Here is an 18,402-nt window from a genome sequence, read left to right as displayed (position 1 = left end):
CAGAAGTATGGCTGACTGTAAGCAGCGGTGAGGGTGGTCGACCACAGAATGTGTAACATTCCAGCCTTCCCCCTCTTTTTTTTTTTACATTCTTTGTATAGTGCTTAGCCTTCAGGTTCAAGAAAGGTCTATGGGCAAATTAAAGACAATAGGTCAAGACAGTTTCATACACATTCTCGTTTCAGAATTAAACACAATTAAATGTATCACAACAAAAATATTTTCTGACACATATTTCTGACACATTACAAACACAAAATACTTCCTAAACTACACACATTAACCAAGGACGAATCAGCTGAACCTATTATTAACTTCTAGTTACAACAGCAAAATACCGAACAGTGCAAAACTGTCATACAGAGCTGATAGCATGACAAGCAAAGAGACTGTCAAGGCCAGAGAAAATAAAAACATCTCATATTACTGTGTAATAATGCACTTACAGTAGCTTGTCATACTCTGGGGTTCAATTACATTACAGAAAATATCTTTTAACCTAGATAATTAGGTTTCCGAGTAAGCTAACCATGGGACTGACTGAGAAACACACTTGTGGGCTAGTTAATGAATTTATGATTTGTTCACTGATGCATTATCACTTAAGGACTGTTGTATTAATTAGCTGGAATCCCAGCGGTTCTCAGACCAGGGGTCTATAAAGCACAGTCGGGGGGTCTGTAATGTTTTTTTCTTTTGTAGAGGAAATAACAAGCCATCATTATCAGAGTTAAGGTTTTCATTATTGAGTTCTTATAGTTATCTGTATGTTTCTTAATGGGTTGAATCCAAACCTCAAAAACAAACAGGCCTATAAATATCAAAGTCAAATATTCCCCTTTTCCTATAATTTGATTTCAGGAATAAAAAGGTGGCAATAAATAGCCAGAATATTGCTGCACATATTTCCATAATATGCTTTAACATCTGATTAATGATCAAAAAGAATGAATTCAAGAAACTTAAAAACTTTTCAAACGTTTATGAGTTGAATGGCATGTTTTAACGCTTTAAGTGAACACAGCTGTTATTCATAATGACTAAATGTAAAGGCATCAAAATGATCATGTATCACCACATAGTCTCTGGCTCTGAGGATCAGTGAGACAAAGCCTTAGACCAAGAGAGTGAAAGAAAAGCAGTGTGTAGGAGTCTGGGCATTTTGCCAGGCCTGTAGCACCATACTGAAATCCCCCGTAGAGGGCAGCTGGTGGATGGGCAGAGCTGCCAGGAGGCACAGTACAATAAAGTCAGGGTCAAAAGGTGCCAGCGCTTTTGGCATGAGCTTGTACAGACACCAAGCTGACGCACAGATATGAAGAACGCTACAATACAAATGTACTAAACAAGGAGAAAATCTGATAATAATCTGAGCTCAGAGAATTCACCTTTAAATTTAGATTGATAACCGCCAAAAAACTGACAAAAAGACAAAAAAAACTACACAACAAAATCTGTTGACTGTACTTAGTTAACTGGCTAGCCAGATATCCTGTTAAAGTAATCAGCTAACTGTTTTGTGTGTGTTTCTTTTTCTTTCTAATGTAATCACATTTTGAACACAATATGTTTAAATGTAGGTCTTTTCTTTACTATAAAATTGTTTTTAGGGCATTTTAAGAGTAGCAGCATTTAGGAATGACCTCGTTAGCCAAAATAGCAATCTCCCTGAGGTACAAATGGATTTCCTGAGGTAAAAATAGCATTTCCTGACAAAAATGTTTATTTCTTTCTTTATTTTTTTTTTTTAATTAAGGACTGTTAACACATTACATATTTTACAATTTCTAGGTTCTACTGTGAATTAACACCTTTTACACATAGAGGGCTAAACTGGTGAAAACAAAGTGGGAAATCTGTTAAGGATCTAAATAAAGAGTCATCTGAGCTAAAGGCTCTTTATTATTTAGGTACTTTCCTCTCATTACTTCCTTGTCTCTGTATTTTAACACTTTTTAAGCCTTCCAGTAAGAACGTTTTTGCTGCAAGTGTATTTGGTAGATCTGATATGATCACAGACAAAATCCTCAGCCAGGGTGTGCCCAGTTTTATCCAGAAAGAATAAGTGTGGGTGCAAGTTTTCATCCCAACCAAGCAGAAACCATACCTGAGTCTATTGAAATCCAAGATCAACTGATTAAACAAGCTGCATCAAGTGTGGCTAGATTGGAGATTAGATACCCCTGCTCTAAGTGATCCTCTAATGAATGTACATGCTCGGTGCATGTCTCTGATTTCCTTATGAATAATTACTTATGAAATATTACCATAGCATAGCCAGATCTCTATATTAATTCTGACCATCAGATAATAGAACGTAAAGCTGAATAAACCTTCTAAAAGTAAACGGCTATAAAAGGAAGTCTCGCCATGATAAGGAATCTCAGTCCCTCTCGTGTTTTCTCAAAATGATCATCAGCAGTAAACATCAAATTACTCAAGTACAAAATTCAGCACCATCTGGATTAATCGAAATTTATCTTTATATCCATCGTCATTATAACTGACCCTAATATAGAAGTGAAAACAATGATGCGGAGTCAGCCATGGTGCATGTGTCCAGTGGTAGATTGCTGAGCAGGAACATTGCAGCATGGATGTAGCATTGCAGCTGTAGAAATATGTGATGACACACTCGATCCATCATTTACTGCAGTGGTAGCTGACGCTCTAGGTAGCTCTGTGTAGCACTGCAGTGTGCTGCAAGGTTCAAATAGCGTTTGGACGGCTTGTATCCTCACTATGCCGAATGAGCAGCTTTCTATACCTAAACCATTGACTTTATACACTTTATTTTTTTTTGCCTCACTATAATCTATGCTAAAAAGTTTGGTTCACTTGAAAGACTTGCACACTTTGACAAAAATCTTGCTATCGTCTTTTAAATGTCATCTTTATTCAAAATATATATACGTTCCAAATTGTTCTTTTTCAATCATTATGTCAATTACAATAATGATTGCATCAAATGTGGCTTCGGTCATTTGGATCCACACAAGATGGAGGTTTTCTACTTTAAAACACATATAAATAGTATTTGAATCAGAAAAAAATATAGACAAAATAAAATGATTACTGCAGACCAAGGTAGCTATCTATTTTTATTAAAGGAAACTAAAATGAAGATGCGGTTTTCTTTAATACAAATCTGCAAGTTTCCACTAGACAGCATTAGCTTGGGCAAGGAGCCGATTCCCAGCGACACACAGGGCTTGGGCACGACTGAAGCGCATGTCTGGCAACAGTAAAAGTGGTTTCACCTTTCATGATCAAGCCTCTTGAGGCAGTTAATGAAAAAAGGGCTCCACTTGAGAGACGACAACAAACGGTCTCATGGGTTTTTCTGCTCTTTACTTAAAAGTGTTTTATCCTTTTCAGATACTGTTAAAAAACTGAGAAATTACCTCTTATTATAAGCAATGACTTTTAATCTCTTAATAAATGTAGAACTGGCTACCATAGAAACTAGCACCCAAAAAATGCTTACTTTTATGACTTCATGGTGATTAAATAAATAAATTCATTAAGTAATTAATTTGAACAAAACTATATATCACATACATACTGTATATCATTACATATATCATTCACTTAACAAATGCAGCAGAATGAAATAATAATAAGGGAAGTGTTTTTGTTTGTTTCATCTCTACATTATCTCTCTACTGTCTATGTGTATGTAAATGGCCTACCTGCACTGTGTGCATTCAATGTGACTGTTTTTGTTGGTTTGTTCGATTTTATTTCCGCATGCATTGTTTACCATCAGAAGCACAGCGACTACTCTCTTCATATCCGTTATATATAAAATAGCTTGCACCTTCATAATTGTGTACGTATGATGATGCGTACTCTTTGAAGCCTTTATTCAGTTTGCTAGAATGTGCTTTACAAGTGTTCTTACATATTTGATGAGCGCCATTGACATTTTTTCTTTGGGAGCTGTTGGAGAACTGACACCAGCGTAAGTGTCGCGAATGAACCGGAAACGCCAGTGCAACGTTAAGAAGAATGTGAAATCGGTTACAATTTCTCTCCTTAACTACAAAAATAAAATATCTTAAGCTATACTAGTAAATCTAGTATGGATTAATCTAGTCTTAGCACAAGGTTATTTACTGTTTCAAAAACAGCTAGTTGGTTTAGCGGTCCAGAGGAACTTTCAAGAGGTCTCCCAGTGATGATATGGAAAAGTCAATGTGCTTCAAGTTTGTACAGTTGAGGATCGTACTGACTAATGAAGTTTGAGATATATTTTTCTATAGAACTACCTGTCATACACTCCCACACTCATAATGAAACATGGCATGGAATATATAAATGTGATTTTCCATTTTTCAGTGGATTTTAAAATGCTAAAACGTATTGAGATACATTCAATATAGGAAATTTCAGTCAAACCTGTAATTTTCACAGCCGTTTTTAGTACTAAATATCAACATTTCTAAGTGAGAAGAATTTCCACCACTTTGCAATCATAAGCTATAGAGTATGTGATAATAAAATTATCTACACTATTCATCTTGGGAGTCATTCTTGAATTGCTTGAAAAAAGACCCTGCCTCATCAATAATGAAGCACAGTGTACATGTATCTGTAAGGTCTAAGGCTGGCTGGACTCATTTCACTCCACGACCTTAGCTAGTCTGTTAGTAAGTCGATACACAGTCTGTCTAGTGTCCTGTAAATACAGGACCATTTTTCAACGAAAGAACGTCATCGCAAACAGTCAGGACCAGACACTGACACAAAGCACACACACTCACAGAGGAAAAAACATCCTCACAGTCTCAACAAAACAGACAGGATTATAATATGAGCTCTTAAGATGTAACTTGAGTGTATGGTTAATACTTCCACAGTACTGATAATACGTTCATATAGGCCATTATATTCTAATTCGCTGGTACAAACCAAAAAATCCTACATTTATGCTATCAAATGCTAGCAATAAAACAATTATTCATTCTTACACATAACTGTCTTTTGTCCATTTTTTCAGACATAAACCAAATGTCTTTATAGATTTATGCATATTTTGTAATGTACAATGTACACAACAGGGTACATTGAATGCAAATTACCTGAAAGTACTATGAGTACAAATGAATATACTCAAACCTGCACCTTTTATTATTTTACTAAATTGATTAAAGCTGCTTTTAGTTTTTCTATTTTTCTAATTATAATTATTTTCATAAATATGAGGAACACATTTTCAGTTATTATCATGTAATACATAATAAAGTAAAAATGAGGGGGAAAAAATCAATGAGGGTAAAATAATGTTAACACATCAAGGAAAAGTCTGTTTAAAACAGCATTTAAGAGCTTTACTAAATATAGATTTTTAATCTGTTGTGGTAACCTTTAATTTGAACAAAAGCGTCCAACAAAAAACGCTATTTTAAAAAAAAAAAAATAATAATAATAAAATAAATAAATAAATAATTAAAAAAAAAAAAATAGGTAGCCAAAAATCAGAAATTCTGATTGAAATAATATTTTAAGGAAAACTAAAATTAATGTTGTGGTTTTTGAGGACAAAGCTTTAAAATAACAGCAACGCTGAACTTGTTTATTCTGCATCTGTAAGAGCAGGAAGAAGAACGTTAATGGATTTGCTGTTTACACCTGCTGTGTTTGATCCTTTTAGTGCGTGTGTGTGTGTGTGTGTGGGGGTGTATTTGTGTATGTGTATGTGTGTGTGTGTATATGTGTGTGTGTGTGTGTGAGAGAGTGTGTGTGTATATGTGTATGTGTGTGAGTGTGTGTCTGTGTGTGTATATGTGTGTGTATGTGTGTATGTGAGGATATACAACAGACTGTTGTGTCATTAAAGATTTAAAGAATCAGAATTCAGAATCATTCAGAATCAGAAAAAAATAAATAGTTAAATTGTTTATTGAGGCTAGGCAACTTGCTCCACAATGATAAGGTTTTTACACGTGCACACACACTACAAGCTGTACAGTTCTCAAGCGTGCACTGCAAAACAATTACATCACACTTTTATATTCAGTTCCAACATCTGATATAAATAAAGAAATTAAAAAAACATGAAGTTTGCAAGATGCATCAAAAATGTTTTAATATCACACTATTGTATAATCTAAAAGGGCTAGAGATCACCACGCTTTTTAATAATAGTGTAACAAAGTGAGATTGGGGAAACATGAGTCACACATTTGCAGATACCACTGCATAATTGCGGTGGACGGAAGCAGCTTTGTCTCCACCCAATTCCCAGATTTCTTTCCACAACTCACAACATCTGGACTTAAGATTGAAAGATCAGCCTTCTGTTTTAGATTTTTATGCTCAGTGTTCCACAACAAAAATGACATGATAAGCAAAAAAAGAAAAGAATAGTTTTGGTTTTAGTTTTAGGTTTTAGTTTAATACAAATGATGTGTTAATGCAGTTTGGTCATGTTAGTGTTTCTACAGTAAAAACATGAGCCTAACGATAAATGAATTAAGAAACGTAGTTATTAGAAAAAGAAAGCTGTAAAATTGTTGCCATGGTTTGTTTCTTTACCATTTATAGAAGGAATCTTCAGTGTGACCATGTTGGGAATTTCAGTAAGTTTTCAGAATCCACGGAACAGACGACTTTGTGCTTTCTTTGCAGCGCATCTAATTAACTTTTAGCATGAGGTAAAAGAGAAGCTGTTCATGGAACAAAAGGTTGATACTTGTTCAAATATGAGATAACAAAAACTATTACTGCATTTATTGCATCACTGCAATCACATAAATTCCAACCGAAGTGAAATAACTTTTTTTAAGATTTAAGATTTATGTATTTAAGATTCTGTATCTGTATGTTAATTGATCTAAATACAGCACTGTTAGAAACTAATTTAAAAATAGAAAGTGGAATAGAGGGAACCAGAGGGCACGGTGGCTTAGTGGTTAGCACGTTCGCCTCACACCTCCAGGGTTGAAGCGGTAGAAAATGAATGAATGAATGAATAGAGGGAACCATCACCTGTATATTAGTATATTAGGGCACATGGTCTCTTTCCGCACTGTGGGACATATAAACAATTCTCATGCTGTTTTTGATTGTATATCATGTATGATGATCTAGTGTTCTGTTTTCTCGTTTTTTTTCCTCTTTGCAATTTGAATTTGTCTGCATTTCAGACTGCTCTATTGGTATATCGGGTTATTGTGCCTGTGTTTCTTCAATAAATCTCTGCACATCTTTTCCATTCCATCTGATCCTGCCTCATCATTATAACATTGTTTACAGTGCAAGCGGCCATGTTGACTTGACGTCACGCAGTAAACAAGGAAGTGACTGGTTGAAAATTTGAGTTGAGGTGGCATTTTTGGGCAGATTTTACAAATTATAGGGACATCATAAATTGCAATAACTTTTCTCAAGGCCATTCTACAATGTTTGCATGTAACTATAAACTGTATTGTTCATTAATAAATTAAAAATTGTGAGTGTTGGCAAGTCGTGGTGGTCTAAGTTGAAAACAATTCTTTTGGTATAAACAATTTTGGTATAGGAAAATCATTCACTTTGCTCTGCTTTGTATCTGCATGGGACATCACATATGAGCTGGAAAGAATGAGGACAGTGTTATGTAAGCATTAAGTGCCTCCACAGACAGTGAATCAAATGAGTGATACAGTGCATATTAGGTGAAAAAAGTGTGACAGATCTCCTTCTAAGCCCTATAAACACACACACACATACAGTACACACACTTCCTCTTGAGCAACTCTCTCTGCAGCTGCTGCCTAGCCTACAGTAAGGATGTGTAATTGAGAAGAGAAATACACCATTACGTACAAGGTCAATTTGGGCCTTGGGCTTTGTTCATTTTGAGCATGAATATTGTTATCAGAACGGTGTTACATGAAAAGCTACCAATACTCCACTCAGGAAGAGTTAACGATCTAGATGAGACATGGCCACGGTCTTTTCCACTGGAAAATTTCCATCGCCTTTTCTTTTATTAATTGCCACAGGTGCAGACATGTCTGTATATACAACTAAGAGTCTAACATCTGTATATATTACACACACTATTGCTGCTAGTTTGTATAGTTTGTATAGTATAGTGTTATTTATGTCTGTACTTTTGAGAGTCACAAACAGCTGGAACCAAATTCCTAGTGTGTGTCAACACACTTGGCTAATAAACCTGATTCTGATTCTGATGACCTACATTGCTAGCCTAAATAAACAGTACTAGAAACTACCAGCAATGCTACTTTAGCAAAAATGCTAATGTTTTTCAAAATAACAGCAAGTCCCACAGCAACTCCACTTGAACTAAAGCAATCTGCCAACTATTAAAGTTTTTATTAAAAGTATATCATTGTTAAAGCTACGTTTGTGTACTGTACATGTGAAAATTCAATTCACTTCAATTTATTTGTATAGCATATTTAACAATTCACATTGTCTCAAAGCAGCTTTAAAGAAGTATAGAAACAGAGTCAGTTCATGAAACGAGTCAGTTCCTGTTACTACTAATGCCATAGCAGCTACAAACAGTTGTTCCATGACCTGCATCTCCTTTATTCTTTTACATCAATTTAAGGACATTAAAGTGCTGTTACACAGAAAAAAAACACAGAAAGCATAAATTACTGTGATGCAAAACTTACTAAGAAGTACTGAAGTTCCGCTTATAGAAAGCTGGTGTTATAAGAAATGAATTCACAACTTATAGTCATTAATCAGAGAATTTAAGAGCTTTGTGGTATTATACAGCGACTTTTTCCGGTTAAAAAAGGGTAGAGCCCGTGGAATATTCAGATCAGGTTGCACCTTGGCTTCTCCATTTACATTGTCTTCCTAATGGAAAACAAATGCATTACAGAGACTTATAGTGAATGAGCGAGGCTAACAGTCAAACCATCCATGCAGTAATAAGGACAGAAAATCCATATCAAAAATAATAAATGTTCCACTGCGTCTAATATAAAAGACGACATCAATCACAAAGACAAAGCAGTACCAAAGCATCACAGAGAACAAAATGTTAATACCAAAATGTCGACCCTACTGCTACTTTACTCAGCGTGTTATTCATATATTTAATGCCCATTACTGAATATTAATGCAAATTTTTTTCTTGCTCTGCTGACAAAAATATTTATGCATGAACAAACCCAGTGCTGGTTAGACTGGGGTTATTTCCCTATTTTCAATGTTCACCATCTAAGACAAAGGGTTGGTTAAGCACAAGTGAGCAATCATGCAAGATACAGTATGCACTAAAGAGATAATCGGATGATGTAAGTTCTGCCTAACATACAAAAAGCTTGAAATATAAGCTGACCTTTTGTTGGGCGTTAATTTCCTTCACCAGGAAATTGTGAAAATCATCAGTTCCCCAAAATCAATAATCTACACCGTAATCTATTGCTTTCTTTCTAAACTACATAATAATTTTATTTAAACAAAACATAGTTAAATTTAATATCTGGAGCTTAGTTTTTCCACTGCCCCACCCATTCTAATCTTGTCTGGTCGTTTTCTGATGAAATGTGTGTATGTCAAATAAGAATACATTCTTACTTCTCTATCATTTTTTTCAAAATGACAATTAATTGTTGTTTTATACAAACCCCTAACTCAAATGGGTCCCACCCCTGTATTGATAGCTCCACCCACACATACATACGCAACCCAGGCAAATAATGGAAAGAAATGTGTCTTTATCATAGCTGAAGGGAAGAACAATACGATTGCAGATAAACAAACAAGCAAAAATGACACACAAGCATAATCATGCAAAGGACGACATATATTAGTTCTGTGTAACAAAGCAAAACCAACGTTACTCAATCGAGAAGGAAAAAAGCGCCTCGGCGTCTTAAGTAAAGTTGGCCGCATATTCATAGATTTGAGTTTCCAGAGTCTTTAACTCCTGAACTAAATGCTCTTAGTATCAAAACGCAGTTGTCGCTGCCTCTCTACATTACTACGATAGAAAAGATGTGTTATTTGTGTAGTAACAGCGTTTAGCTCAGGAGTTATTGACTCACGAAACTCCAATCTGTGAATATGTGGCCAACTTCCTGCTCCTTCAGTTCTCTCCAGCGCTGGAAAGCTGATCCTATATTAACACGTCCTACTTCTTGCCTTATCGGAAGCCTTTCTTCACTTTCTTTCTTTGTTTTTATCCTCCATGTCAATGTTAAAACCGCTTTCTGCTAATGTCACACATGCGCAATGAACACTCTCTCCACCCATATTGACAAGACCCACCCCTTTCTGCTCATTGGCTACACGTTTGTTTTGATTTTTGTTTATTATTCGGCCTGACTCAGTTTTCTGAAGCATTTCTCAAAAATCAGAGACCCTGCATTTAAGCTCCTCTTGATCTTAGTTTTCAGACAGTTAATGTACACCATACCACATTCAACAAACTTGTTTACACGTGTTTACATGTTTATTAAACCACTAAAAATTCACTTTAATCAAAAGAAGGGAATAAATTTGCCTCCTGCACTTTCACTTTTCTGTGATTGTCACTAGTAACAGGCTAACACTGCTAAATCTTTAGCAGCAGTAACTACATTTACATTTACAGCATTTAGCAGAGATTGATTTACATTTACAGCATTTAGCAGACGCCCTTATCCAGAGCGACTTACATTTTATCTCATTTTCATACAACTTAGCAATTGAGGGTTAAGGGCCTTGCTCAGGGGCCCAGCAGTGGCAGCTTGGTGGATGCAAGAATGGAACGCACAACCTTCCGATTGGAAGGCCAACACCTTAACCACTAGGCTACCACATCCCCCCACATACCACATAACTAGTAAGCACAAGCTTACTACAAGCTCAAATCAAATGACACTATCAACTGTGAATATATACCAAAGTATACAATACTAGGCTCACACTGATAGCTAAAAAAAAAAACTAAATTAAACATAGGCTAACACTTTAACTGCAACGGAAGCTAGCACTGACAGCTTAAAGTAAATAAACCAAATAGCAAGCTAACACAGATAACAGGCTAACACTGTATCTCAAAACAAACAACACTAGCAACTTTTTTGTTGCTAGTTTTGGCTAGTTTACTGAATACTTAGATAATTGGGTATGAACGAGAGGTTTAAATCATTCTGAGCAAATGATACCATTTACATTTATATCTACAAACCAGTTTCAAAATAAATCTATAAATCACTATCCAAAGGATGAAGCTTTGATTTAATATAGAATAGAATACAAACTTGAAATAAATGTGTTTAGACAATGGGACAAAAATATATATGTAATAACAGTTTTAGATTTTCCCCTTCAAAAATAGAAAGACTCCTGCAAAATTGAATGAATGCTATTTGGTTGTAATAATGCTCCATGGATTCAGGCTTATTGGGGTGAGAACTGGGAAACAGTTATATCACAGCACAAGACGACTTGCTAACTTGCACATTTGAAAGACGCGACCGTCCATAGCTTGTGGCTGTTTTGTGCATGTCATCAGGTTTACACATGTTTTAACAAACAATTCAGGGTTTGAGATAGTTAGTTGGTAATGTTGGCAGTTCCTTGTTGGAAAATACCAAGATTCTGTTAGAAGCCACGGGTTATAAATTCCTGTCTTAAGACGTCAGAGCGATGCATAGCTTGATGATGTGCCAGAGCAAACACACCTGAATCAACTCACCAACTAAGAAACATGCTCAGAAGTGATATAACAGGGAAATCATAAAACTGGCCAGGTCACCACCTACCTAAGACCGTAACAAACAATCATCCAAGCGTTTTAGCTGTAGACAAACAAGTAATGAATCATATATCCAACACACAGCTCACGTTGCTGCTGAATTCTGAAACTTATTGGATGGAAGACGTTCATGATCGAGAAGTTCCGCTTTCCTAAAAACGTGTCAAGGTGTGTTTTTATCTTACTAACTTTAAATTAGAGAAAAAAGAGAGCTCGAAAACAAGTGGCTGTTTACGACTGATATAACGTAGTCAAAACAGGAACTAACTCTTTTCCACAACATAAAACCTAACCATAAATGGATAGTATAATACGACTTTTACTTATAAACTAGGAAAGTAATTGCAGACAAACTGCTGGTATATAAAGTATGATTAATAAAACGCTTCAGGGACTGATGTTAATGGAAATTAATCAACTTTTGGATGGTAACAGTGGCTGTGCATTGTGTCTAGCTGTATCTCTGACTGTTTTCTTACTAAATTATGGTGCTGAGTGTTTTCTTCTTTACCACAAACACACTTCCTTTTCCTTCTATCACCAAGTTCAAAATAGAACTATATAAATATCAAAATCATATCGCTGAAGGCCACACAAGACGAGCTGAAACATTTTTTAATCATGTTTTTACTGTTAAACACCAGAATCCCTTAAAACCTGAGCAATCCATGGTGTTGTGTAAGCACTGACAATTCTGATATGTGGACTGGATGAAAATATCCTTATAATAAACCCAGTTTAAAAAGCACTCCAGCATGTGAGGTCTGTGCCAGTCATCAGTGACCGTCTGAACCGATCACCGAGCGCGCACTGACACGCACGGAGCAGCTCACCCTTGTACTGCAGCGAGTTGGCGGTGATGATCCTCAGCGTTCCTGAGATGGTCTCTCCCGGGCTGTACACCACTTTGTTATGGTTGAACGTGATCTCGAATTCCTGCAGCTTGCCCATCGTCTCGGTGCCGCTCAGCTCGCGAGGCAAAGCGCGTGAGATTCGGCTTAATCCGTGCGGTTGACGGCGGAGTCTCGCGTGACGTCGCACCTGCAGCGTTCCCACCTCTTTCTCTCTCTCTCTCTCTCTCTCTCTCTCTCACAGACACTCTCCCTCTCTCTCTCTCTCTCTCTCTCTCTCTCGCTCTCTCTCACAGACACTCTCTCTCTCTCTCACTCTCTCTCACTCCGTCTCTCCCCACCCCAGGTCGGAAGACTAGGACGTGACGTCATCGCTGAGTATAGGGAAGCGCGTGCAGTTCAGGCCTTTTTAATATGCCTATGCAGCATTATTTGTATATATATATATATAACTATATACTATATAACTATCTATATAACTAACTATATATATATATATATATATATATATATATATATATATATATATATATATATATATATATATATATATATATATATAAAGCTATAACTGTATATATACCTGTATATTATATATATATATATATATATATATATATATATATATATATATATATATATATATATATATATATGAAAACTATGGAAACTATGAAAATAAACAACCATGAAAAGAGTTCATGTATGCATACACTTAAGGTTGCACTCTCACTCTCTCACACACACACACACACACACACACACACACACTCTTACTATAGATCAGAACTTTTATTTTCTACCAGGGACCGTTATTTATAAAATAAATTAACTAACACTGAAATATTTTACTATTTCAGTGTTTACAATAATATCATATAATATCACATAATTTGGTAACAGTGAAGCAGTATAGTCTTTAATTGTGTATACATTGTTTGTACGTGTATTTCTGAGATACACTAAGCCTATACAAATAGCAAAACAAAAGTCCTATTATATTATGGCCAATATGTATTAAAAGATCAAAGAAATTCTTATATCATGCTAAATTAGATCATAAAATACAAATTGTGACTGATTGCCTGCTTATGAGCTTTAAAATCTTTTCAGTGTGAGCTGCACATTTATCTGAACAAAATAATAAAAAGAAATCTGATTTCTGGATCACTGATTTGCACATTAAAAAACCTGAACCATAGTAATGATTGTACACATGCTCTACATGGCTGTAGCATTAAACTAATTTTAGATTAAAAACATCTGTTTGTGGTCCTCAAGATTCAGTGCTTGCATTTGCTGCCCCCTAGTGAGATCTGTTGTGAAATGAAGTGATCAGTTACCTCTAATATATAATTTTTTTTTATTTTTATTTTTTTATTTTTTAGTGATGTTTTAAAACCTTCATTGATATTTTGAATAGCAATTCTGAATTGTACTTCAAATAATCCACAGTTACATGTCTGAGTGAGTTCTGAAAATTGATGTGTGCAGTTGTGGTTATTAATTCCATCAAGACACAATGAACGAAATCCAACCATGTTAACAAACTCTAGTCAATAAACAACATAAGCGTTCGTGTCCATCATTTAATAAAATTACAATTCATACTGCACGATGATGATGAGACATGAGACTTTAAAATCCACACCTGCAGAAGCTTGTTGAGCAGCATGATGTACTCGTGCACAAAGCGAGCTCCATGGGTACATGGTTTGAGAAGTTGGAGTGGAAGAACTTGAGTGTCCTGCACAGAACCCTGACTCTGATTCAACTCCACTGAACACCTTTGGGAAGAGTAAAATCTGTATTTATGCATTTCATTGCTCTTTCATGATTGGTTGTTTGGCTATCTGCCTTATCTGGATGACCACGTGTACAGTTTTGCTCAATAAAGTGGTCAGAGAGTATAGATAGGGGATGTGGTAGCTTAGTGGTTAAGGTGTTGGACCCCTGCTCAGAAGGTTGTGAGTTTGTCTCCCTGGTTAATCAAGCATCCACTGCTGGGCCCTTGAGCAATCCCCTTAACACTCAGTTGTATAAAATGTAAGTCGCTCTGTATAAAGATGTCTGCCAAATGACATAAATATAAATGAAATTAATGGAATTTGGAAATTAACTGAGAGAGCATCACTAAATTTTGTTGACTGCATAAATGCACGCTTTATATTGACAATATTCAATGTCTCTGCCATATTTAAGGTTTTCAAAAGCATGTTTTAAATAGCATGAATCTATTTTCTAACATATTCATTATTTAAATTCAATACAGCCTTGTGTATTAATGGTATTTGGAGTGTTTTACCCCAAATCATTAATATCCAGGTCACTCAGGAGATCTTACTCCTCATCTTCCATTAGGCAGGTCTGAGCAATTGCACCGGTCACAGCATATGGGTCACAGTTGGCAGCAGGCCGGCGATCCTCCAAGTATCCACGCTTGACTTGCTAACTTCCAGGGGGATGCGGATGCTGACCTCACGACTATCCACAGCAGATGAAAACTCGTGGATGTTGGAGGTATCATTAACGCCTGTGAGTCTCCTCTGGTTGTCCTGCCCACCATGAGGATCTGAGATTCGGATGTACTCGACATGACGTGCGCATAATTTTTCTATGCTCATCTCGATATGCCTAATATAGTGGAGAAAAGCACAATGACCAGCATAAGGGCATAATGTTACATGAATACAACTGTTTGTCTATCCATGTATAAAAATGCACTCACTCCAGCCCTCCTTCTGCTCTAGTGGCTTCAGTGCTGAAGTTAATGTGGCAGCCAGCTCCATTCCAGTTCCCTGGGATGGGTTTGGAGTCCAAAGTGGCGATTACACCAAAGTCTTCACACACTCTCTGCAATAGGAAGCGTGCCATCCACAAGTGATCTCCTGCTACAATTCCTTCACATGGACCAACCTGGAACTCCCACTGTACAGAGACATGCAAAAATGTTTAGCAACATTTGTTAAACATTGCTCTATCCCATAATTTCAAAAGCCTTCCTTTTTTTTTTTTTTTTTTTTTTTTTTTTACCATTTTTGAACACAACTTTATATTTTGATTACATTGATATTTTAGATGGGAAAATCTTCAGACATGGGTATACACATACACTTAATTTTATGAGCTCTTCATTCAGATTTTTCTTGAGAAGAAGCCTCTGGGATGTTCAACAGAAACTAGACAAACACCTTTAAATAGAGGCACTTGCCTTTAAAGTCCTTATTATAACTTATAAAATTGCTTCCCCTCAGATGAGCTAAAATAATTCAAGAAACTTCTTCAGAATCACATGTAAATGAGACCTGTCTCCATTTTGCCCCACAGTTCTAAATAGTACTTATGTCTGTAGTTATGACTGAGTTCTGAATATTGAGGTGTGCAGTTGTGGTTATCAAATCTTCACCTCATCTCTGAATACATCCCACAATGAATGAAATAAATGGAATTTGGTAATTACCTGAGAGGGCATCGACTCAGCATTGATACCGCAAATTTTGATGTCGGCATAAATGCATGCTTTATAGTGACACTCTACAATGTCTCTGCCATAGGCTCTATCTGCACCCACTCCACAATAATATGGTCCTGATAAAGAGATAATGAAAAACAAGAAATCTGTTTCTATTTATACAACAATTAATGTGCAAATAGCTGTTAGATAGGACAAGTCGTATCATTTTATCTTGCATAAAAAAATAGCCAAACATCTAATCCATTCCGTGTACTCTGAAAAAAAGACTGAATTTCCTACCCTGTGGTTTGGGGTAACTGTTTGATGGCCAGGAGTATGGATGCCCATCTATCCCCAGCAGAGTATACTCCTGCTCCATCCCAAACCACAGTATGGATTCCTTCACTTTCTCCATGATTTTCTTGCAGGCATGCCGATGGTTAGTGTCTACAAATGAAATCAAAAAACAGCTTTTAAATTCAATTTTAAATTAATAAAATCTACTAATCAATTAGTCAAATGAGCTTTCTTTGACTTTACCTGCAGGTTTGCGGTTGATCTTGAGCACTTCACATAGCACCAGTTTGTTGGGGTCCAGCATAAAAGGGTCTCTGAATATACATACAGGAACCAGGATCATGGTGTTGAGAGTCGCAGGGTGGCTAACGAACACACAGTTCCACTCTGGAATATCTAGCACAAAAAAAGCAAAGATCTCAAGCGAAAATTAAAAATTCTTTACCATAGTACAGTTACTGATCATATACCAAGAAAATATCTATATCTTTTGAAGTAAAGCCCCAAATTCCTTATTTCAAATAGACAACTCCTTAAAATGTGATTATTTTTTATGGATAAGAAATAATCACAAAAATAGTCCATCTTCAAGGTTTAAATTAATAAATGTAATAAATATTGGATAATACATTGTAGTGTATGTATGAAATTACATACACTACATACAGTTTGATTTGATGGTTTATTTTTAAATGTAAAGTTTTTTCCCCTTCATTTTAGATGTATGAAATATGAAAGTATTTGGTCAACATGCGAACTGCATTTACAATGTAGAAAGTTCCAACATGAACACATTAAACTCCTGGAATTTTTATTCTGTTATCCTATTTTCCCATTCAGATTAAATAACTAGACCAAGCACACATTGTCCAAATGTCAGAACTACAATTTTAGACTTTTTTGTTTTGTTTTGTTCTAAACAATTCTCAGTTAGAGCAAAATTTCAGTCTAGGTGCTTATGATACCCTCAATGCTGCTGGGTTCAGACTCCAAGGTTCGCGTTTTGCACCGAAGGTTCTCCCCAGATTCATCAATCCAAACATAGGTAACCTGACAGAGACCTCCCTGAGGAAGGCTGAGGTAGTGGGAGTGCCGCACCTGATTTAGTTGCGAGCTAACAGACAAGGTGTGTGTCATGGCAGCACCTGTAATAGTTTAGGTAGAACAAAAATGAAGAAAGAACAGAGATACTTTAAAAACAGAACAGTGGAAACACTGAGCAAGATAAGCAATGCAGATCACTGTTTGTGCCATGCAGTCCAAAACAAATTAGAGTTATTATTGCCACATTAAAGTTGTTTTAAAATGTTTTCCAATGAAAGGGTGTCTTATATTATGTGAAGCATTAATTAAAATGATACCGTAATAAGACAAGTCCGTTAATATAATGCTGTGGTTTATAAAAAGAAATAATAAACAGTTTCTAAACAATCAGATTTCAAAATTCATCAGTGGTGTAGTATAGTATAATCTTTCTTTCTTTCTTTCTTTTAATTATTTTACCATCTAAACAGTGCTTGCAAATAATTAGATAAATTACATACAAATTACAAAAAAAATGACAAATTACATCTGTAAATACCTAAGAGACAAAAAATATTTAAGCATGTTTATGAATAAATGTCTGAAAATAAGAGCATTCTCTACACACAAAGGAGACTTACTTTAGGAGGATTACTTGTCCCTCTGGTTAGCTGTACTCAAATGAAACTACAAAACCTGAACCCTAAATTTAAAATATGGTTGGCTGTGATGTAAAAAAAAAAAAAGCGCCACACCTACTACAACTCCTGGTCACTTCTACTTTATTAAGCAACTTAGCCAACTTATTCAAAGCCAATCCAAAGTTTTTTTCTTTTAAATGTGTGTAAGATTCAGTCCTTACTTTGACCAAAAACATGGCCTGTTTTGTGTATTATGTTAGCTAATAAAAAAAACAAAAACAAAGTTGAGACATCTTCATTTATATAACACAAAGAAAGAACAGAACACTATAAGAAATCATTTATAGGGTTAATCAGTAAAGCATAAAATGAAGAACATTTTCAGCATAAACAATGAAGTTTGTTACATGTACATTG

At 35.7% G+C, this 18,402-nt stretch overlaps 2 protein-coding genes across 2 annotated transcripts in view; both read right to left on the bottom strand.

The window, feature by feature from the left end:
- Positions 1-12,829, bottom strand: part of arrdc1b (arrestin domain containing 1b) — a 42,818-nt gene extending 29,989 nt beyond the window's left edge. Inside the window, exon 1 of the mRNA XM_060890248.1 lies at positions 12,553-12,829. Within this exon, the coding sequence (XP_060746231.1) occupies positions 12,553-12,670 (118 nt within the window). The 5' untranslated portion in view covers positions 12,671-12,829. The remainder of the gene's footprint in view (positions 1-12,552) is intronic.
- A 3,451-nt stretch (positions 12,830-16,280) lies between these two features.
- Positions 16,281-17,458, bottom strand: LOC132860366 (glutamine synthetase). The gene is made up of 3 exons (XM_060891554.1): positions 17,287-17,458; positions 16,565-16,717; positions 16,281-16,471 (listed from the first exon to the last, which is right to left on the bottom strand). Exons 1-3 carry the CDS (start codon positions 17,456-17,458, stop codon positions 16,281-16,283), a joined length of 516 nt encoding a protein of 171 aa, XP_060747537.1.
- Between the last annotated feature and the right edge of the window lie 944 nt (positions 17,459-18,402).

The sequence above is a fragment of the Tachysurus vachellii genome, chromosome 17 (assembly GCF_030014155.1).
Source record: "Tachysurus vachellii isolate PV-2020 chromosome 17, HZAU_Pvac_v1, whole genome shotgun sequence".
NCBI classification, from domain to species: domain Eukaryota; kingdom Metazoa; phylum Chordata; class Actinopteri; order Siluriformes; family Bagridae; genus Tachysurus; species Tachysurus vachellii.
This window is presented reverse-complemented; position numbering and strand designations above follow the sequence as displayed.

Excerpts from the sequence above, each read along its gene's own strand:
- LOC132860366 (XM_060891554.1), bottom strand. The coding sequence starts at position 17,458 with ATGACACACACCTTGTCTGTTAGCTCGCAACTAAATCAGGTGCGGCAC. Across the intron at positions 16,718-17,286 it reads TGAACCCAGCAGCATTGAGG|ATATTCCAGAGTGGAACTGT; the intron begins GTATCATAAGCA and ends TTTTTGTGCTAG. Across the intron at positions 16,472-16,564 it reads GATCAACCGCAAACCTGCAG|ACACTAACCATCGGCATGCC; the intron begins GTAAAGTCAAAG and ends TTTCATTTGTAG.